The sequence below is a fragment of the Leucoraja erinacea genome, chromosome 14, assembly GCF_028641065.1.
Source record: "Leucoraja erinacea ecotype New England chromosome 14, Leri_hhj_1, whole genome shotgun sequence".
Taxonomy (NCBI): domain Eukaryota; kingdom Metazoa; phylum Chordata; class Chondrichthyes; order Rajiformes; family Rajidae; genus Leucoraja; species Leucoraja erinaceus.
In genome coordinates, this window is record NC_073390.1 from 8163593 (window position 1) to 8187157 (window position 23565).

The 23565-nt window shown below is 46.2% G+C and overlaps 1 protein-coding gene across 11 annotated transcripts in view; it reads right to left on the reverse strand.

Moving 5' to 3' along the window:
* The window catches only part of tnk2b (tyrosine kinase, non-receptor, 2b), a 227609-nt gene that overhangs the window by 36921 nt on the left and 167123 nt on the right, over positions 1-23565 (reverse strand). For 9 of the 11 annotated variants that reach the window (XM_055645536.1, XM_055645534.1, XM_055645532.1 and 6 more), the window contains exons 7-10: positions 23115-23241; positions 20596-20742; positions 19636-19730; positions 1051-1245 (exon numbers count right to left, since the gene is read on the reverse strand). In XM_055645536.1, coding sequence (XP_055501511.1) covers positions 1051-1245; positions 19636-19730; positions 20596-20742; positions 23115-23241 — 564 coding nt within the window. The remainder of the gene's footprint in view (positions 1-1050; positions 1246-19635; positions 19731-20595; positions 20743-23114; positions 23242-23565) is intronic. The other 2 variants (XM_055645542.1, XM_055645541.1) reach the window with 1 other exon arrangement.

Genomic DNA, 23565 nt, shown 5'->3' on the forward strand with positions numbered 1-23565 from the left:
AAGCAAGCCCTTCGGCCCACCGTGTCCTTACCGGCCATCAAATTCCTCTTCACACTACTTTTATGTTATCCCACTTTCTCATCCCACTCTAAACATTAAGCGCAGCTTTACAATGGCCAATTACTATACAAACCTGCATGCCTTTGGGATGCGAGAGTAAACCGGAGCATCTGGAGGAAACCATCATGATCACAGAAAAAAACGTGTAAACTCCACACAGACAGCACCCGAGGTCAGGATCAAACTCGGGTCTCTGGCACTGTGAGCGAGCCACTCTAACAGCTGCGCCACTGTGCGTTGACCAACAATGACCAATCTAGAGTATAGAAGTCTCATTCCTGGGCATAGATTAAATCTATTGATTATCTAATATCCAATCCAGTCTCACTGCATGGTGGAGATATATGTGCTGCACACAATTAGCCTCAGATCAGAAGTGATATTATTGCATTTCTCAGCCCCACAAACAAAACAACACTGATATAATATTTTACAATTCAATTTTGAAATATCTTAATGTTAGTTAATGACTGTGAAAAAGGTTCAAAATATCATGTTGAATTTAGTATCTGCCTGCATTTCAGGGAGTTTGTGGGTGATAGGGGCATCTGTGAACATGGAGGCGGCAGAGAATTCAATAAGGATAATTTCTTCAGATTATTAATAGAATTGGAAGTTCAGGCGTATCCGGTGATGATAGGATTATTAAAATTCACTGCGTGAGCTCGCACATGAAAAATCATTGGCAAAACACTAGATTACACCAGCATCATGAATTGGGATTCTTCACAGTTATAGAGAGAAAATCCTGTTATAGGGGACAGAATAATGGAAAATGTGATAACTTCAGTGCAAGTTGTCGTCATTAAGGTAAGGAGAGGGCAACGTAATGTTTCATTATGGATTACATGTGTGCACTGAAAAAACAATATAAATATATGACCAGACAGGTGTAAATTAAAGAAAAGTAAAACGGGCTTTTGTACACATACACTTGAGCTATTCAGTGGAATATGCCGCAGTCTGGCTTATATGCAATGTCCTACGTACTCATCTATTTTGTCAGGAAATCCCCAGCAACGGTCAAGTTTGGTATCTCCATGCCCCGTGTGAATAAAGCTGTTCTTGAGCGGATGGCTGATGTCATGGGCTGAAAGGCCTGCCACGGATGTCACTGTATTTCGTGGGAACTGCCCCACCTTCAGTGTGCGCTTATTCTGTCCTCTCCACCAATAGTTTTCAGCCCTGCAAAAAGGGAGGTAAATATACGCTCATTAAAATCCTAGACTCTCAAAAAATTAATGTTTTTGCAGAAAGCCCTTTTCATAAATAGGCTAGTTTCTGAAATGTGCTATCTAATTAGTAGATAAATTGAGATGCCCTTGTTAGTGGAATTAGTAATTATGCTCTGCTTGTGGACGTGCAACATTGTGTTTGCATGTGGCAAATTAATTAACGTTAACCCATGTAAGGAAATAAATTCTCCAAATGTGGCATATGACTGAGTGGTGGGTTTTGAGGTCTTGAAAAATGTTTGTATTACAAGTCTGTTCTTCACATACCATCAGAAAGTATGCGAAAATTAAATGTGGATTACAAATTCTTCTGATATAAACAAAAATGTCATTCAAGTTCTGCTCTCCCCAGAATAAGAGATCCCGTGTTGCATTTCAGTTCATGCAATCATTCAATAGGTAGGATCAGGATGCTGATATTGACTGGAACTCTTGCTTGTGATGGCTTCACAAGGTATTTTTAATAGATTCAGATCCATCAGATCAGATGCACTGTGCCAGAGAGTTGTATTTGACTGCAATAGATGCTCGTAGGAACAGCCTTTACAATACTTAAAGCAAAGATGGAACAAACATGGAAAAGCAACTGGAAATGAGATACGATTATGCAAAAGTGCAAGGGTCGGGGGGAAGCGAGCACAACACAAAAGTGATTGTACGACAAAATGATGTTAGGAAGCAAAAGGAATTACAAAATATAACTTTCCATTCTATAAATGATAGACCACGCTAGAAAAGGTCATTTATCATCACAGGGGAAAATTGGAAATTTCAGCAACACAAAGTTTCTGTCAAACTGAACAACATCACCTCAAGACCTGTTTATAGAAAATAACATTGGTTTCCTCTCTGGCAGTTGGTAAAGTGAAATGTCGAGCTGCTTGGGAATACCAGCTGATGGAGAAAGGCAATGATGGACAGTCCTGGAAGATGGCCTCCAACAATGAATAATTATTGAAAGTGGGGAGGAGTTAAAATTGCATTTTATAGATGGACATCAGAAGAGTGAGACTGGGTTTAATTTAGAGACAGTAAATTGAACTGAACTGCTCCTCCTAAATCACAAGCAATGCTATTAGTCATCGAGCAATGCAGCACAGAAACATGTCCTACGACCCAACCTGCCCATGCCGACCAAGATGAACATCTACACTAGTCCCACCTGCCCGCATTTGGCCCATATCCCTATAACCTTTCCTATTCATGTATCTGTCCAAATGTCTTTTAAATGCTGATATCTTGCCTGCCTCAGCCACCTCCACTTTCAGTTGCTTTACCTTCCGTTGCCCTTCAGGTTCGCATTAAATCAGTCCCCTTTTCCTAAAGGTTCATCTCCTGATTCTTGATTCTCTTATTCTGAGAAAAAGACTGTGCATTCACACAATCTATTCTGCTCATGAAGTTCTACACCTCTATAATATCACCCCTCAGCTTCCTACGCTCCAAGAAATAAAGTTGTAGCCTGCCCAATCTCTCCTTAGACTTTAGAGTTACAGTGTGGAAACAAGCCCTGCTCCGACCAGCAATCACTCCGTACACTAACACTATCCTACACACACTAGGTACAATACACAATTTTACCAAAGTCAATTAACTTACAAACTTGGAGTGTGGGAAGAAACCGGAGCACCCGGAGAAAACCCACGCGGTGCCAGGGAGAATGTACAAACTCCATACAAAAAACAGCACCCGTAGTCAGGATCGAACCTGGGTCTTCGTTGCTGTAAGGAAAGAACTCTACCGGTGCACCACTATAGCTGTCCATGTCTCCTCTCCATGCTCCCCAGAGATGCTGCCTGACTCCGCTCAGTTAGTCCAGCATTTTGTGTCCACTTGTGTGTCAAACGACATAGTTTGCTGGACCTGTGTTTGGTGAGGGGTCTCCCTGTAGCTCAGGCCCTCAAATCCTGGCAAATCTTTCCTTCACTCTTTCCAGCTTAACAACCACTTCCCTATAGAAGGGTAGCCAAAACAGAACACAATATTCCAAATGTGGCCTCACCAACATCCCAACTTATATGCTCAACATGTAATAGGAAGGAACTGCAGATGCTGTTTTATACCAAAGGTAGACACAAAGTGCTGGAGTAACTCAGCGGGTTAGGCAGCATCTCTGGAGATTAAAGAATGGGTGATGCTTCGGGTCAGGACCCTTCTTCCCCTCCGCCCGCCTCCCCCTACTTTCAGTCTTACGAGCATTTGATAAATGCCTTTATTTACTGCGTCACAATGTACGCACCTTGATTCAAATGCCAACCTCTAAGAAACCTGACCTGTAGTTTTTTAATTCTAATGACTACAATGTATGATGAAGGGGACCTCCTTCACATACAATCACAGGTCACCCTCGCTAAAACAACTGACTCTAACATAGCAATCCTGTTCAACCGAAAATAGTCACTTTTGCACCAAGGTTGGTGTTGGGACCTATACTATTTTGTATGGGGAAAGGAGGTGAAGAGCAGAGAAGCTTAAAATGCCCTCTCCAACCACAGGTCCAGCAAACTGTGCAGTATCACACACACGTGGACACAAAGTGCTGGAGTAATGGGCCTGTCCCACAGGCCATTTTTACAGGCTACTGCAGGGCTGCCATCTCTCACGCTTTCAGCGTGAGACTCACGCCCTCAAGCAAACTCTCACGCCCTCACGCTCATCAGAAATCTCTCACGCTTAGTGGTGAGAAATTTTGTGATCAACGAAAACTTCAAACTCGGATAAACTGCCTGGTCCACGGGTGTTGGAGAGCAGGGGCTGCGGGAGGGATGGGAGCAGAACCAGTGGCGGGAACAGATGCGGGGAGCCGGGACGGACGAGTGTTTGCCGGGGCCAGCGTGTCGCTCACTGCAGCTCTGGCCATAGAGCTGCAGTGCAAGTGTCCCGGGCGTCGGAGGCGTCGGAAGCGTTGCGCCGCTGCCGCGAGAGTCTCTATGCCGAAGGGACTGACTCTCAAAGGGAGGTGGAGAGAGAGAGAGAGGAAGGAGACAGGGAGACAGTGGGGAGAGGAAGAGAGGGGTGGGAGAGAGGAGAGCAGGGGAGAGACGGGGGAGGGAATGGAGAGAGAGAAGAGAGAGAGAGAGGGTAGGAGAGAGAAAATGGGAGAGAGAGTGAGGGGAAATGGAGAAAGAGAGAAGGGGATGAGGGGAGAGAGGGAAAGAGAGGGAGGAAAGAGGAGAATGAGGGGAAGAGAGAAATGGGGGAGGAAAGGGGAAAGAGAGAGATGGGGGGAAAGAGAGAGATGGGGGCAAAAGAGAGAGAGAGGGGAGAGGGGAGGGAAGAGAGAGGGAGAGAGGGAGATGAGAGAGAAATAGTAGAGAGGGGAAGAGAGAGGAGGAGGAGAGAAGGAGGGAAGAGGAGAGAGAGGGAGAGAGGAGAGAGAGGAGAGAGAGGAGGAGAGGGAAATAGAGGTGAGAGAGATGTGAGAGAGGGAGAGAGAGAGAGCGAGAGGAGAGAGTGAGAGAGGGAAGGGGAGAGGGAGAGGGAAGGGGAGAGAGATGAGGGAGAGAGAGAGGAGAGTGAGAGGGAGAGGGGAGAGAGAGAGATAGAGAGAGAGGGAGAGGGAGAGGGAGGGGGAGAGGGGAGGGAGAGAGAGGGAGAGAGAGAGAGAGAGAGAGGGGGAGGGGGAGAGATAGAGGGGGATAGAGAGAGAGTCTCTGTGTCAAATTTGCCCCAGGTGGACCGGGCATGGATCAGGCTTGCGGCTTTGGTGCATCCTGGAGGACAACCAGTGGCTGCTGGAAGTAAGTACCAAGCACTGGGTAGAAACGAAACTGTGAGAGATAGTGGACTTCAAATGGGGGTGGTGGTGAAAGCACCCTGCTTGCCTGCTAGATTTTCACTTACTGTAACTGCAGGAAGAATGGAAGAGATGTTGGGGGCGTTCAGAGAGACAGTTTAAGAAGGAAAGGGGGGGCAGGACGAGATGAGGACAAACTTTCTTCACGTAGAGAGTTGTGAATCTGTGGAATTCTCTGCCACAGAACGCAGTGCAGGCCAAATCACTGGATGTTTTCACGGAGAGAGTTACATTTAGTGTCTTGGGGCTAATGGACATCATGGGATATGGGGAAAAAAAACAGTACTGATTTTAGATGAATAGCCATGATCATATTGAATGGCCTATTCCTGCACCTATTTTCTAGGATTCTATGCTTGAGTATATGGATAAAACTCGATCACTTGATTTTGAAGCATTCATGCATGGTGGAGGGATAATGTAGTCATAGCGTGATAGCGACAGTGTGAAAACAGGCCCTTCAGCGCAACTTGCCCACACCCGCCAACATGTCCCAGCTACGCTACCTGCTTTGGTCCATACCTCCAAACTGTGTTATATCCATGAATCAGGACTTTTTCTTAAATGTTGGGATGGTCCCTGCCTCAACTACCTCTGGCAGCTTGTTCCATACACCCATCACCCTTTGTGTGGATAAAGTTACCCCTTAAAAAAGTGACCTCTTAAAAATACTTCGTACAAAAATCATTGAAATCGTTCTTCTACAGTGCACTAAAACATGGTTTTAAGACATCAAATTTCAAAAGGTTCCTACTCTGGGAGGGGGGACATCCTTCTTCCACACCCTCTCCCCACTAAGTCGCTCCACTCCCTCACCGGTTACCCCCAAGGCCAGTGATCAGTGATCGCATAGCCTCCTCCTCCCTAAAAAAACGCTCCAATCCATTTAAAGCATATATATTGCATTCAAGTGTAAGTTATAATACTCGCTACAGTATGCACCATATTGCACCATTTCAATTAGTGAAAGCTGAAAAATGCAAGGTGTTCCGGACCAATGCCTGGTACCACTCACCCTCCCCCTCTCCCCCCCCCCCCCCCACCCTGCAGGTGTGGTTACTATTGTCCTGGTAGTAAGAAATCACACATTTAAGAGTTGCTTTGAAACCAGTGGACTTCAAATGGGTTGGTGCATTTTGTAAAGACATCCTATTGCTGGTAGATGTGCTTACTGTAACTGCAAGAAAAATGTTAAGTTGGGGGCGTTCAGAACCATGGGTCACTGTTTGAATAAAGGGGGGCTGTAGCAAGTTAGGACTGAATGATGCTGGAGCTCCAAACTTTCTTCACGTAGAGAGCATGTGAATCTGTGGGAATTCTCTGCCACAGAACGCAGTGAGGCCATTTCAGTAAATGGATGTTTTCTGAGAGAGAGTTACATTTAGTTCTTGGGGCTAACGACATCATGGGATATGGGGAAAAAACAGGTACTGATTTTAGATGAATAGCCATGATCATATTGAATGGCAGTGCTGGCTCGAAGGGCCGATGGCCTATTCCTGCACCTATTTTCTATGTTTCTATGCTTGAGTATATGGCAATAAAACTCGATCACTTGATTTTGAAGCATTCATGCATGGTGGAGGTATAATGTAGTCATAGAGTGATACAGTGTGAAAACAGGCCCTTCAGCGCAACTTGCCCACACCGGCCAACATGTCCCAGCTACACTACCTGCTTTTGGTCCATTCCTCCAAACCTGTCCTATCCATGAATCAGTCTAACTTTTTCTTAAATGTTGGGATGGTCCCTGCCTCAACTACCTCCTCTGGCAGCTTGTTCCATACATAAAGTTACCCCTTAAAAAGTTACCTCTTAAAAATACTTCATTCAAAAAACATTGAAATCATACTTCTACAGTGCACGAAAACATGATTTTAATACATCCAATTTCAAAACGTTCCTACCCTTCTTCCATACCCTCTCCCCACTCGGTTGCTCCACTCCCTCACAGGGTACCCCCAAGGCCAGTGATCAGTGATCGCACAGCCTCCTCCCTTTCAAAAACGCTCCAATCCAATTTAAAGCATATACATTGCATTCAAGTGTAAGTTATAAGACTCGCTACAGTATGCACCATATTGCACAATTTCAAGCTGAAAAATGCAAATGTTCCGTCCCAATGGGAGGGGGCACCCTCCTACCACTCACCCTCCCACAAACCCCCCCCCCCCCCCCCACCTGCAGGTGCGTTTACTGTTGTCCTGGTAGTAATGGAAATCACACATTTAAGAGTTGCTTTGAAACCAGTCTTGTCAAATTAATTGTGGTGCATTTTGTAAATGACTAATGTTGCTGGTACGATGTGTTTGTGGCGAAGGAAGTAAATATTTAAGCTCACACTGATCTATCATCAATGCTTTGTGTGGGGCTGTAGCAAGTGGCAAGAATGCTGCTGGAGCTCCATACATCTAGGCACCTGGTGAGCATCCAATCATATGTAGGTGTCCTTGAGACTCTTGAAAGGTGCCCATAAATGAAATTTATTATTCTTGACTTGTCCCTTGCAGAAAATGCAAATGCTCTGGAGCCAGATGGCAACTTTCTTGTCACAGGAGAGCCAGCCTCCGACCTACTCTCATTATCACAGTGCGTGAGGCCAGAACAGTAGTTGCTTGTTAATGGTGATTTCCAAGAACATTTCAAGGGAGCACAGGAAATGGGACCATGCTGAGTTTCTGTGAAGCAAAGCAAATATCACCTGGTGAGCCAGATGTCATGCCATAGAGATTTCCTAATAGCCAACTGACAACATACACTGTCAGGAGCACGTTAGTTTTTTCAACTTTATTTTTTTTTAGTATGTTTTAAAGTGTGTTTTTAATGTTTCTTTGTGTGTTTTGTGTGGGTGGTGTGGGGGGTGGGTGGGGGGGGGGTGTGAGGGGGAAACCGCTTCAGTCGCCTCCTCCATGGAGAGGCGACTTTTTCCAGGTCGCCTCCCCCGTGGCCTAACAGCAAGGATCGGCGCGGCCTTTCCCGGAGACGCGCCCGGGGCTTCAGCGGCGGGCGCAGCGTGGACTCTCAGCGTGGAGCGGGTGAGCCCTCGCTGGAGGGGAGCGCTCCGTTTCGCTGGCCCGGGGCTGCCGGCAGCCTGAAGCCGCGCGCGGTCTGCAGAGCTCCAGCTGGCGCGGCGTCTACAGCCCGGGATCCCTCATGGGGGACCCGGGGGAAGAAGAAGCCATCACTGCCGGCCCGCGGCCAACTTCTACCGCGGGCACGGTGGCGACTTACCATCACCCCTGGAGGGGAGCTTCGACCGCCGGCCCTGCGGTCTGCGGTGCTTCTGGCTGTGGCGCGGCGGGAACTTTAAAATTTAAATCTCGACCGCCGGCCTGCGGCCTAGACCAACTTAAAGCCGCGGTCTCCGGTGGGGAAGAGCCGATCCTGGACTTACCTGGACTTGTACCTTGTCCTTTTACCATCTGGACGCCCGCAGCAACGGCTGCGGAGGGTTGAGGTCCCGACCACGGGGGAAAATGGAGGAGGACTGGCCAAATTGTGTGCCTTCCACCACAGTGATGAATGCTGTGGTGGATGTTTATGTTAAATTTTTATTGTGTTTTTGTGTGTTCTTTATCATTGTACCACTGCTGACATATTCATTTCACTTGCACTTTATGTGCAATGTGACAAATAAACCGTATTGTATTGTTGATTATCAGTATTCCACCAGTTGGATTAGGCAGTCAACATGAACATGAAAGATAAGTCACATTTGACAAATTTCTGAATTATCTGAGCTCACAATTAGCAGAATTGGTAATAGCAGCCAGTTGATGTGGTGTATCTGAATGTTTAGAAAACCATCAAGAGGTTGTCAAACAACATTGAAGCACGTGGCATTGGGGTAATGTACCGCATGGCTCGAGAGTTGGTTAATAGACAGAAAACGGAGTTGGGAATAAATGTGTTACTTTTCAGGCTGCGAAGCATTGACCAGCAAGGTGATGGACAAGGGGATTAGGCATAGCATTGGATATTTGCCAAGCACACTGCCAATTAGTTCAGTATGGAATGTGGGCTGGATACTGAGGGGGCTTTAAAGAAACACAGACAAACTAAGTGAATAAGAAAGAACATGCCAGATAAAATACACTGTGGAAAAATGTGAGGTCATCCACATTGCTATAAAAATAGAAAGGGAAAGTATTTTTTTAATGTTAATGGATTTGTCCTGTCAGGAGATTTAAAAAATATATATTTTCAGGATGTGGGCATTGCTGGCATTAATTGCCTATACCTACTTGCCCTTGATGTGATGTTAGAGTAGTACCTGATGTAGTCTTTCTGGTGAAGGTACTCCAACAGTACTCTTGTTAAGAGAGTTTCAGGATTTAAATCTAGGTCAGTCTCAAGATGAGTCCGAGCATTTAAGACAGACATTCAAAGAAATGTCTTCACTCACAAAGTTAAGTATCTGAAATTGTACCCAAGCAGCCTGTGGAGATTTAGTTTCAAACATATTCAATAGATTTTTTCAATATTAAGAAATCAAGGGGATAGAGGGCTAGTGCAGGAACGTGGCAACAAGCTAATAGATCAGCCACACGTTTATTAAATTATGTAGCAGCACCTGCAATTATTTTGTATGTTCTTAACTAGAATAGAACGGCTGATCTATTCTGATATGCAAATCTTCAATGCTATTGTGAATATGTCGCCTGAGTCCAACGCCTTTGTGTCTGTCATGTCTGCTAATGTTTCTTGACATTGAGAAGTTAAATTGCATGAAGACTTGTTTCTATGAACTCGGAAATCCTGGAACAATGTTGAGGTGAATCGTCCACTTTTATTTTAGTTTATTATTGTCACGTGTACCGAGGTACAGTGAAAAGCTTTTACGTTGCATGCTATCCAGTCAGCGAAAAGACAACACATAATTACAATCAAGCCATCCACGGTGTATAGGATTAAGAGTATTACGTTTCTAGGTGTAGTAAAGTATGATTAAAGTTTGAAGGTCTCCTAGACGATCAGAACTGCTCTCTAGTTGGTGAGAGGACACTTCAGTTGCCTGATAACAGCTGGGAAGAAACTATCCCTTAATCTGGAGATGTGCATTTTCAAACTTCTGTACCTCTAATGGGAGTGGGAAGAAGACGGAGTGACCGAGGTGAGACTTGATTATGATGCTGCCCTTGCCGACGGCAGCATGAAGTGTAGTTGGAGTAAATTGAAGGGAGGCTGGGCTGCGCATGAGTGGACAATTAAGTGCAATTGAAAGGAATGTCTTCACTTGCGGTCTTGAGCCTGTGGGCTGTTTCAAACCATGGTTGGGGATTCAATATTAAGCGCATAGAGGGGAGGGAGGCACGGGAGGGGAAGGGTATTTTAAATTTGAGGTAGGTTTTGTGATGCTTAACTAGAATACCAACTTTGAGAGGGACGGTTTGGGCTCCATCAATTTTTTGAATATGGAGGATTGGAGGGTGGAGGAGTAGTACCAACTAGGGGATTAAGATGGGGAGTGCAGGAGGGGAGAGGATCAGAGGGGGAGAACATGGGGGATTGCTGCCACTTTCATTACAATCTATTCTTGTAAGATGGAGGGAACTTTGCTGGGTCGATAGGGGGGGAGTGGAGGGGGGGGGGGGGATTCGGCGGCGCATGCATCAGGAGTTTTCCCCCAATAATTTTAGGGGTAATGGGGGAGAGGAAGGGAAGGGGAGTTGAGTCTGGAGAGGAGGAGAATGGGTTGGGGGAGAGGGGAGTTTTGGGGGGGGGGGGAGGGGGGGGAGGCGGAGAGTGCAAGGTCCACAGGAGAAGGGGGGAGAGGGGAGAGGGGGAGGGGGGAGGTGAGAGGAGAGGGGGAGGCAGGAGGGGAGTTGGAGGGAGGGCTGGGGAGAGGGGAGGAGAGCAGAGGGGGGGAGGAGAGGAGAGGGGGGGGAGAGGTGGGGGGGGGGAGAGTAAGAGGGGGAGGTGGGGGGAGGGGAGAGGGGAGGGAGGAGGGGGTGAGGGGGAGAGGAGGAGGGGGGGAGGGAGGAGGAGAGGAGGGGGGGGGGAGAGGAGGAGGGGGGAGAGAGGGGAGGGAGGAAGAAAGGAGGGGGGGGGGGAGGACTTTTCGGAGGAGGGGGGAGAGGGGAGAGGAGGGAGGAACGGGAGGAGGAGGGGTGGAGGAGGAAGGGGGAGGGAGAGGAGAGAGGGTAGATTTAGAGAGGAGAGGAGAGAGTGCAGGAGAGAGGAGGGGAGGGGGGAGAGGGGAGGGGGAGGGAGGAGGAGGAGGGAGGAGGAAGGGAGAGGAGGGGGAGACAGGAGAGGGGGGGAGAGGGAGAGGGGGGAGGGAGGAGGAGAGGGGGAGGGGGGAGGGAGAGAGGGGGGAGAGGAGGAGGGAAGGGGAGGGAGGGGGGAGGAGAGAGGGGGGGGGAGGAGGGGGGGGGAGAGGAGAGGGGGGGGGAGGGGAGAGGGAGACGAGAGGGGGGAGAGGAGAGGGGGGAGGGAGAGGGGGGGAGAGGGGGGGGGAGCGAGGGGAGGAAGGTGAGAGGAAGAGAGGAGAGATTGTGGAGCAAAAGGGGGTGAGAGAGGGGGAGTGCGGAGAGACGGGTAGATAGAGGACGACAGAGAGGAGAGGAGGGGGAGAGGAGAGAGGGGGGAGAGGAGGGAGGGGAGAGGAGAGGAGAGGAGGGGAGAGGAGAGGGGGAGAGAGGGGGAGGAGGAGGAGAGAGGAGAGAGGGGAGAGGAGAGAGGGGAGGGGGGGAGAAGAAGGGGGGAGAGGGGGGAGAGGGGGGAGGAGAGGGGGAGGGGGAGAGGGAGGGGGAGAGGGGAGGGGGGGAGGGGAAGGGGGGGAGAGGAGGGGGGGGAGGAAAGGGGGGGGAGAGGAGAGGGGGGGAGAGGGGAGGGGGGGGGGGAGGAGGGGGGGAGAGGGGGGGGAGAGAGAGAGGAAGAGGGGAGAGATTGTGGAGAGGGGGGGGGAGGGAGAGGGGGGAGAGAGAGAGAGGGAGAGAGAGGGGGAGAGAGAGGGGGGAGAGAGGAGAAGAGGAGGAGAGAGGAAGGGAGGGGGAGAGAGAGGGGAAGGAGAGAAAGGAGGAGGGAGGGAGAGGAGGAGGAGGGGGAAAAGAGAGAGAGAGCGGAGGAGAGGAGAGGAGGAGAGAGAGGAGGGGAAGAGAGAGAGAGAGAGAGTGCCTTTTTACTTCAACCCAAACCCAAACAACTATTTGCAGGCAGTGCTTTTTTACCTCTAACCATATTTTCATTTTCAAACCAAATTAAGGGTACTCACAGTGCTGTAGACATTTGTCAGTGTCATTCAGAGCTCTGATTGAGGCACACCACTTGCAGAGACTGATTGAGGCACACCACTTCCTGGTTCTGTAGTCTCTCCCCCTCCCTCCAGCAGGGGCAGCAGAGAGAATGGGGAATTTTGTAAAAACATTAATATCTCATGTCAATTTTCATCGACGGGAAATATCCTTGGCACACATGCGGCGGAGGGGAGCTCTGAGCGAGGTGGCCAAAAATGACGGCTGTAGGTGGCGGCGTTCTCTCGGAAATCGCAGCACAGATGACCAAAACCGGTCAAGAACAGACTTTTAGTAATATAGATAGATAGATATCCTCCTGGCAAGTTCTGCTACAATGTTCATTGAACGTGGTTTATTGACAGAGGCAAGATAAGAGAAACTACGTAATGATGTCACCAACGGTGGTGAAACACAACCGTGATAGAGAAGGCCCAAGTTCCTAATACATATCCAGTTTTGAGCTCCCAGGTATGTTCCGAATATATCCATGTAGAAAATAACAGTGCCACATAACATCCTAATTTAGATACCAGCTCTCAGATGTCTGCAAGGAGGACTTTGCAGCGTAGATAGGTCTGGCGTGAACTTGCTCTGTCTAAATTTGGTGCCAAGATCAATGTTGGAATGCCCATCTGATTTCATTCGTAGTCTGTTGTTATGTCACGTTGCTACCGACAAACAGCTTAATAAACAGGGATTTACAAACAGAGAGATAAATGCAGCTGCATTTTTCCAGTTCATTCATCCTCTTTACATGGTCCATTGAGAGCCATCATACAAAAAAACGATCTTGGTCCATTTTAATTTTTAGTTTAGTTTAGAGAGACAATGCGGAAACAGGCCCTTCGGCCCACCAAGTCCTGTGTGTGGGATTGATGAAGTGGCCTTTGGCATTGTGCACCAGTGCTAGTGTTAACCAGCCTACTTCAAGATAAGAGTTTTCTATGTCATGAATTAAAGAAAACCTTGCAAAATTAAACGGTTATGAAAGAATTTTACTTTCGTTGAAGGCCAGGTTATGGTTGTCACCAAGACAGACTCTGTAAACATGGTGCAAACATTAATAATATCACTTGACTAATAATTTCACAAAATTGCAGATGCCATTATAACCACGATAAATATGGAATATTACTTGAAGGAAATCCTTTAGGTTTAAGAGGAGAGCAGAGCCATGAAGAAATCCAAGTTTTGTAGAGCACAACATACTTTTTCCCAAGGTTACACAGAAAAGCTGGAGAAACTCAGCGGGTGCAGCAGCATCTATGGAGCGAAGGAAATAGGCAACGTTTCGGGCCGAAACCCTTCTTCAGACTGAAGAAGGGTTTCGGCCGGAAACGTTGCCGATTTCCTTCGCTCCATAGATGCTGCTGCACCCGCTGAGTTTCGCCAGCTTTTCTGTGTAACCTTCGATTCTCCAGCATCTGCAGTTCCCTCTTAAATATTTTTCCCCAATGTACCATAAATCAAAATGTTCCGATTTCCACATCAATTTACAAGACTAAGACCACTCACTTAGGACAAATAATTATCTTTATTTCTTGAGGTTGAGGTAACACCTCCAACAGAAATATACCAATAAAATGTTGGCACCACTAAGTGCAAGCCCAGAATTCAAATTCAATCTTCCAGTTATTCAATTTAATTTTCAGTAACTACAAGACTAACAACTTTACACCAAAGGAGGTGAAATTAACAATTCCCTTTCATAGGAGGAGGATTTTTGCTAATTGTTCTGAAATAACCTGTTTACCGTGCTCCTCCATTTTACAATGACGTGAGAAGACAGTGTTCAAACTAACAACAGAACAGAATACAGATCAATATGCAACAGTTTATAACACTACTACAGAGAAAGATTCAACCAAGAACTTATTTCCATCCACAAGAGCAAAACACAGTAAATCTCTGTTAATCAGTATGTTCGGGACTATGATGATGCCATACCGCCCAATCTTATGGAACTTTTGGATGTTATTCCCAGTTAATACTACAAAACAATTTGTTAAAAAAACTATGTAACGTAAAAGATGTCACAAAGTATAACAAATTTTCCAGTGAACCCAGCAAAATTCAAGGGAGCACAGAAAGCGGAAACCTCAGTGTGTTAGACGGAGTGTGGGAGCCCAGTGTGTTAGAATCAGCCGAAATGTGGAAGAAGGAACTGCAGATGCTGGGTTAAACCAAAAATAGACACAAAATGCTGGAGTAACACAGCTGGACAGGCAGCATCTATGGAGAGAAGGAATAGGTGACGTTTCGGGTTGTGACCCTTCTTCAGTCGGAAGATCTTGGCACCAAAATGTCACCCATTCCTTCTCTCCAGAGATGCTGCCTATTCCGCTGAGTTACTCCAGCTTTTTGTGTCTATCTTCGTGTTAGAATCAGCGCAGGATAGAATGGATGCCACACCATTGGGTTAGCTGGAGAATTGGAGAGCAAATTATCACAGATGTGAATACTGTAGGCTAGGGAAATGTGATACTGCCTTGTATTTTAAAACAATGTTTATTTCTAACAAGACCCAGCTTACAAGAAAGAATTGACGAGCGATGCTTAATCTTTCTTTCTCTATATATGGTGTGCATATATGGAGAAGCATTGATTAAGCCTATAACATCCTGAAGCCGCGGTCTGCGGAGCTTCTAACCGCGGGTGCGGCGTGGACTTACCATTCGGAGCGGGATCCAAGATTCAAGAAAGTTTATCGTCATTTGTCCCAGATAGGACAATGAAATTCTTGCTTTGTTTCAGCACAACAGAATGTAGTAGGCATAAATAAATACATAGCAGAACAGATCAGTGTGACCATATATCAATTAATATATATATACACACACACACACATAAATAAACAGATAAAGTGCAATGGGCTATTAATGATCAAAGTTTTGTTTGAGTTGAGTTTAATAGCCTGATGGCTGTGGGGAAGTAGCTATTTCTGAACCTGGATGTTGCAGATTTGAGGCTCCTGTACCTTCTACCTGAAGGCAGCGGAGAGATGAGTGAGTGGCCAGGATGGTGTGGGTCTTTGATGATGCTGGCAGCCTTTTTGAGGCAGCGACTGCGATAGATCCCGTCGATGGTAGGGAGGTCAGAGCCGATGATGGGCTGGGCAGTGTTTACCACTTTTTGCAGACTTTTCCGCTCTGGGCGCTCAAGTTGCCGAACCAAGCCACGATGCAACCGGTCAGCGTGCTCTCTACTGTGCACCTGTAGAGGTTCGAGAGAGTCCTCCTTGTCATACCGACTGTCCGTAATCTTCTCAGGAAGTAGAGGCGCTGATGTGCTTTCTTTATAATTGCATCCGTGTTCTCGGGCGGATAGCCAGAGAAGAGCTCCGAGCGCCGGCATGCGGCCTACATCCTGAAGCCGTGGTCTCCGGTAAGAAAGTGCCGATTCGGGACCTACAAGCCGAGGAGTGTGTTGGACCGTCCCGATGAAAGGGCTTATACATCGGGCTATCTGTAGCAGCGGCTGCGGAGGGTTTATGGCTCCAACCACGGGTGAACAAGGAGGAGGACTGACTGAACTTTGTGCCTTCCATCACAGTGAAGAATGCTGTGGTGGATGTTTGTGTTAAATCTTATTGTGTATTGTGGGTTCTTTTTAATTTATCATGCTGGCAAATTCATTTCACTGCACCTTCGGGTATAAGTGGCGAATAATCTGACTATACTATTTCTTATCAATATATGGAGAAACAAAGATGCATTTTCTGACATGTATTTTTCCATTTTCCACCAGACATATTTCCAATACGTTGGTTCATAAAATACCATGCTAATAATGAACATTGATTTGTTTGGTGTGCTGCAGTTGGCACTAAATTAATGCAGACACAAAGTGCTGGAGGAACTCAATAAATCAGGCAACATCTCTGGTCAGAAACAGCAGTTGGAATGGAAAGGGGAGTTAAAATGGTTAGCAACTAGGAGATCCAGCAGGTTATGGAGGACTAAGCACAATTGTTTGGTGAAACAGTTGCCTCGTCTAAGCTTGGTCTCACCGATGTAAAGCAGGCCACATCAGGAGTACGGAATCAAGTACATGCTGGATCTCCCGGTTGCTAACCATTTTCAACTCTACTTCCCAGTGGGAGGCTACGTGTAAAGGAACAACACCCCATATTCCCCTCAGGTCGTTTTCAACCCACTGATATGAACACTGAATTCTCCAGTTTTAGATACCTAACATACAAACAATCCCCTCACCCTCCCCTTTATACCCCTCTCTCCTCTGTTCCACACCCACATGCGCACCCATTCTCCATTTCCTCTGCCCTGGCATTCCTTCAGGCTTCATATTTCATGCCTTTTCTCTTCTTGTCTCACTATTTTTTTGTCTTTTCATCTCTGGCCTTTGTCCAGCCATCTGCAAATCAACCTCCCCAATCACCTGGATCCACCCATCACTTGCCAGGCTTTGACCCACTCGCACCTCTCTTCCAGCTTTCTCCCTCCCCCCCTTACCACAACCAGTCTGAAGAAGTGTCCCCTCCTAAAATGTCAACAACCCATGTTCTCTAGAGATGATTTCTGACTTGCTGAGTTTAGCACTATCTCTTTTTTGTATACAAGCATCTATAGTTCCTTGTGTCCAGTAAATGAATGCGGCTTTGCTCACCTTTTTTGTATCTGTCTGCATTGCAATGTTACCGAAGGTACGCTGGACATAGAATCCATTTTGATCTTACTTCAGATAATGACAGATATCATGTATTGCAATAATCAACTACAAAGTAACTGGTCACCTTCCATAATACGATTTTCCTATCAGATAACATCTTTATGACTAAAGACTTCCTGAATGACACAGCCCAGTCATTGCTGTCTACAATTATCAGGGACTGGCTTTCATCCCCTATCTAAATAATATTTACTTCATGTGGGTTTGTGCACCATTCATGTTTGTGGCTTGATCAACTGGCTAAAGCATGCTGCATACACAGAGGAACATGAGTGATAGGCAATGCGTTGAATGGTTAATGGAAACTCTCGCAGGGATCAGCTAACAGAAGGAACAGCACACTATTCAGAAACTCTACACCTCAACCTGTTTCCAGAATCACTTTGCAACATGCCAGAGTTATACAAGTGGAAAATTACTCATGGGTGGGTGGACAGAGATCCAGGCCAAGTTTAAATGAACAACCTCAGTGAAAAAATCCAATTCAACTTGCATCTGGAGCTGCATCGAGAGTTCTACATTTGTTTTTTGGAGCTAGCAAATGTAATTAGAATAGAAAACGTTATTTTTTATCCCAGATTCGCACTGATTTCACCCATATCTAACAATGCATACATTTTCAGATTGCTCTCGTCTCAGATTCTTGATGGGCAAAGCTTCTTTCTCTCATCACTCCTAATTTACTACCATCTTTTCCTGAAATTCCTGATTTTTACTGCCCATCATTATCAGTTTAGAGATACAGCGTGGAAACAGGCCCTTCGGTTCACCGAGTCCACAATGACCAACGATCCCCATACACTAACACTATCCTACACACACTAGGGACTATTTACACTTACACCAAGCCAATCAACCTACAATCCAGTACGTCTTTCAAGTGTGGGAGGAAACCGAATGTCTCTGAGAAAACCCATGCGATCACAGAGAGAACGTACATACTCCGTACAGGCAGCACCCGTAGTCGGGATTAAACCCAGGTCTCTGGCACTGCAAAAGCTGTAAGGCAGCAACTCTACCGCTGCGCCACTGTGCTGCCCATGTATTTGGAAATGTTTCACATCAGTGTACACGTGTGTGCCTGGGTAATGAATTTTTGCATCAGAGCAGAATCAAATCCTTCCCACATCAGATTTCCAAGCTACTTTACAGGAATTAAAGAAGTCCAATAGTGCACAGTGAAGCATTGATTTATCTCAGACCTAACTCAGCTGTCCCAGCAGACCAAGATTTTCAAATATCTGACAGGCAGGTCAGTGTTGCTCAGTCCCAAATTAATTTTGAATATTAACAGTATAAAAATTGTTGAGAAGTTTGTTTGTCATTGGGCCAAATCAAGTTGCCAGCAATTAGTTGTCCACTAATTGATAAGAACTATCGATGGTTCAGGTCAGGAACCTGTATCAGGACTTTCGACCTGAAATGTCAACAATTTATTTCTGCCAGATGCTGCTCGACCCACTAAGTTTCACCAACAATTTGTTTCTTGATCTAGATTTGAACTTCTGCAGTCTCCTGCCTACTAATATCTGTAGAAACAATCTGTTACTGAACTCAGATCAAAACAGTTTAGTTTAGTTTAGAGATACAGCATGGAAACAGGCTCTTTGCCCACTGAGTCCATGTTGATAATCGATCACCCGTTCATACTAGGTCTGTATCATTCAACATTCAGATCCACTCCCTACATACCTGGGGCAATTTATTACAGAGGCCAATTAACATAGAAATCTGCACACCCATGTGATCACAGAGAGAACGTGCAAACTCCACACCGACAGCACCCAAAGTCAGGATTGAACCGGACCTCTGGCGCTGTGAGGCAGCAGCTCAACCAGCTGCTATTAACATTTCTTTTGACAGACATCTATCGGTCTTCATATTTGTCAAAGTTCATTTAAATTGCTATATGTAATATTTTTTGCACAATGTTTGTAATATTACTTCGTTGATTTCTTATTTGGTTGCCAAAGGACAAATCAAAGATCAAAGTTGCACTGACCATCGGGCTTTTATTTCTTGTCATAAGGTCATAAGGAATAGGACCAGAATTAGGCCATTCGGCCCATCAAGTCTACTCCGCCATTCAATCATGGCTCATCTATCTGTCCCTCTCTCCCATTCTCCTGCCTTCCTCCCATAACCTTTGACACCTGCACTAATCAAGAATCTATCAATCTTTGCTTTGAAAATACCCACCTGCCCTGCCCCCCCCCCCCCCCGACAGCTTTCTGTGGCAAAGAATTTGTCTGAAATCGTTATTTTTATATTCACTTGCTGTGACAAGTCTATTCCCTTTCCCTCTACAGATGTTAATCCTACACAAGGATAACTGGCAGGATAATTCCTGGTCATATCAAGATGAATGTTGTCTGCGGCTTATTATTGCCATTAGACTTTAGCAGCATCACAGACAAACTCAATGCCTGGACATGAATTTCTTTCACGAGACCCTGGATGTTGAGCAGAGCAGCGTGATTATTTTCCTTTCTCAGCCCAAGATTCGCAGGTCAGTTGCTGAGCCCCCAATACTGTGATGGTAATGATTAAAAGTGATGCCATTGTTTTACCGACAATACAATCACACTGCAGTTGCAATTTCCAGAAAAACACAAACCTGCCCTCGATGACTGTGATCACGTCGTTCATCTGAATTTGCAGTTTGTCAAGTTCACTGAAGTCCTGCAGGGCTCGCATGTCTGTGGGCTGGGCCTGTGTAATCAATGCATAGTATTAGGTTTGAAGACCCCACGCTCAGTCTTTGGTTCAAGTTACCAACTTCAGAAAATTAAATTGGAGAATGACAGACTAATTTAAAATGACAAGACCCATTACAATCCATACAAAGAGAGTGCACCCAAAATCCATCATGTGGAAACTCGGAAAATGTGCTTAGTCCACAGGAAGAGTGAGAGAAAAGATTAACCCAGGCTCCTCATAGTTTCACCAGCAACAATGTGCATGAGACGACCAGATGAGACCAGTGCCTTTCCAGGTTAAGAATTAGTGAACTGAAAATCAAAGAGCATTAATGATTCTAAGTTTAAAGCAGCATGTGGAAAATTGTATTTAAATTGAAAGCTTTGCAATGGATCCTGAATGGCAGTACTCAATTTTACAATTCAACTTGACAGCCTGCAGTGAGTCTCTCAGCAGCTTCACATTGTGACAAAGTGAAGCTACTTTCTTTCACCAACAGAATGTTCGGCACTGAGGAAGAAAAACTATTTTTAATTAAACCTTTTTGCCCTAAGCTATTCCTTTTGGCTTTCACCTCCCCCGCACTTTCCTGACTGCGCAGGGGACCGCTGTGAGGGGGGTCGAAAAGAACAATGGAGGACCCGGCGTGGATACTTTGTAACTTTATGTGGCGACTATTTGCATACCTTGGGTATGCAAGCAAAGAATTTTATTGTGACATGTGACAATAAAGTATTCATTCATTCATACATCCATCCATTCATTCATTCATTCATTCATTCATTCATTCAATCATTCAACTTGTTGAAGCAGATACAAGATCATTCAGAATGATAAGAATCAGCTTAGACCCCCTTGCAGCAGTATGTGGACACACCTCAATCAGAAAATCGCGGAGTGCCACAAATGTTGGTCTGTCATCGGGTTTGTGCGCCCAGCATTGCAGCATTACATTGTAAATGTCCTGCGGACAATCTTCAGGCCTTTGCAGCCTCTCTCCTTCCTTATCGATCTTATGCAAAATCTGGAAAGGGAAAATAAATTGTAATGTTGTAGCCTACAAAATATAATGGTGGAAGAATGAATAAATCATCATAATCTCACATAGAATCTTCAAATCAAGGAGCTAAATACACATGCTTCTGCAGTGGATAACCAGGGAGAAGGTAGGACTGCTTGGAGTCTGGGGATGTAACTGAGGTACTAAACAAGTGCCTGGGATCAGTTTTCACCAAAGTAGGACATGGAGCTCAGTGAGATTAGTGTGGAGAATACTAACATGCGAGCAAAGGTTTTTAAGGAGGAGGAGAAGTTGGGGCTATTGAAGTGCATTAAGGTGGATAAAACCCCAGGATCAGATGGAAGTTACCCCATGTTATTGAGAGTGGCAAGAGAGGAGATTGTGAGAGCCTTGACAACGATCTTTGTGCCTTCTCTAGCCACAGGTAAGGACCCAGAGGACTGGAGAGTAGCTAATGCTGTCCCTTTATTTGAGAAGGGAAGTAGTTTACAGACAGCACCACTATTGCTGGTACACAAAATAGCTGGAGAAACTCAGCGGGTGCAGCTCAGTGAGTTTCTCCAGCAATTCTGTGTACCTTCGATCTTCCAGCATCTGCAGTTCCTTCTTGAACACCAATATTGCTGGGGTCGCAGACTGTGTGCAAGGCTGTAAAAGTAGACAGCGAGATATAGATCAGTTACAGAAATGGGTGGAGAAATGGCAGGTGCAGTTTAATCTGGGAAAGTGTGAGGTGCTGCACTTTGTGAAGTCAAATGTAAGGGGGAAATATAAAATTAATGGCACACCCCTTAACAGCATTGATGTAGAGAAGGATCTTGGGGTAGAAGTCCATAACTCCCTGAAAGTAACAACACAAAAAGGTATAGTGGTAAAAATGACATATGTTTTACTTGCTTTCATAGGTTGGGGCATTGAGTGAGAGAGTCAAGACATCATGATACTGCTTTATAGGACTTTGGTTAGGCTGCATTTTGAATATTTTGTGCATTTCTGGTCGCCCCATTACAGGAAGGATGTGGAAGCTTTGAAAAGGGTACAGAAGTGGTTTACCAGAATCATGCCTGGATTAGGGAGTATTAGCTATTGGAAGAGGTTGGACAGGCATGGCTTGTTTTCTCTGGAATGGCGGAGGTTGCGGGGAGACTTGAAGTACCGTATTTCCCGCTATTTTTTACTCTAAAATAAGGCCCGAGAATGTATCTGCATCATGGAGGCTGAAGGTTAGGCCGAGCAATGCCACTCTCGTAGCGACTGCTCCGCGGACCCTGCCACGCCTTTGACCCTAGAGCTGTGTGAAGTGGGAAGCAGCTGTAAAAGGACAGCGCGGCTGGGATGGGGGGGAGGGGGAGTTCCTTTCCACAGCGTGTGTGGGGAGTCTGGCCCGGGTCAGCACGGCCTGGGCTGAACAAAGTAGTAAACTTGGCTGGACCGCCAGGGGTAAAGTTGCGGGGAGGGCAGGTGCGTTGAGAAGGAGGGAGTCGGAGATCATGCCAGCAACTCACTCACTCACCGCTGTTGCGGTGCTCCGGGCGTGGAGCCACCGTATTGTGGCCGGGGAGGGAAGTAACTTGGGTGGCTGCGAGCGGCCGCCGGGACCGGAGAGCGGAACCGAACTCAGCGCCTTCGGCTGGCCCGCCCGACAGCCAGCCACGGTGTCCTTCGGCACAGGCGCAACTGGTGGAGGTGGTGGTTGGCGGGTGGCTACTGGGTGGAAGGCTGGCTGCTCCGTCCTGGGCGCTCTTTCTCTCCCCGTTATGTGATCTCCCTGAGCTAGGAAGTCCCCGTTCCTCAGACCTGAAGCCCACAGCCCAGCGCATTGTGGGACAGGCGAAGATGGAGGCTCCCCGGTCCAGCTTGCCTCCTTGAAGGAGTTTCACATCTTCCTTTCTACTGACTAAACCAAACCCTTGATCCTGTCCCGCCAGCCCGTTTTGAAAATTTAGCAACTCAAAATGGAGGTGCATCTTCGACGCAGGTTCGTCTTCAATGCCGGGAAATACGGTATATAAAATCATGTGAGGCATAGATAGAGTAGACAGTCCGAATCTTTTTCACAGGATAGAAAAATCAAACACTAGTGGGCATAGCATTAAGGTGAGAAAGTCTAAAAGAGATGTGCGGGGCAGGCTTTTTGCACGGAGGGTGGTGAGTGCCTGGAATGCGCTGCCGGGGGCGGTGGTTGAACCAGATACATCGGTTGTTTTTTTCAGATAGGCATATGAATATGCAGGATATGGAGGGATATGGGTTATATACGGATGGATAAGTGATGGTTTTGGCACCTTGTTTGGAACATGCATTGTGCCAAAGGGCCAGTCTTGCATTGTATTGTTCTATATTCTATGGTAAAAAAACAAGTCTCTTTCCAGTACCTGGCTCCCATTGAGGCCTACCCAAGGCTCCTGACCATATGTGTACATTTCCCACAGAGTGACACCAAACATCCAGGTATCACTGGCATGTGAGAATGTTCGTGTTTTTAGACTTTCAGGTGCACACCTGCAAAATAAACAGATCAAAATTACATAATAATATAAAAAAGCAGGCTTCTAAATACATAAAATAACAAATGCTGAAAATGCTCAAGGCAGCAAATCTGGAGAGAGAAACAGAGTTGATTTTTCAGATGAATGAGCATTTATCAAGACTAGGAAAGGTTAATCATTAGGAAGACACAAAAGGCTGCTGATGCTTGAATCTGGAGACAAACTGCTGGAGGAACTCGGCAGGATAGGGAAAGGGAAGTGGGGAACTCAAGGCAGTTAATATTGTGTCGGCAGTTGGAAATAAATAGGTCCAAAGCGGGTAGAAGGCGGGCAGAGG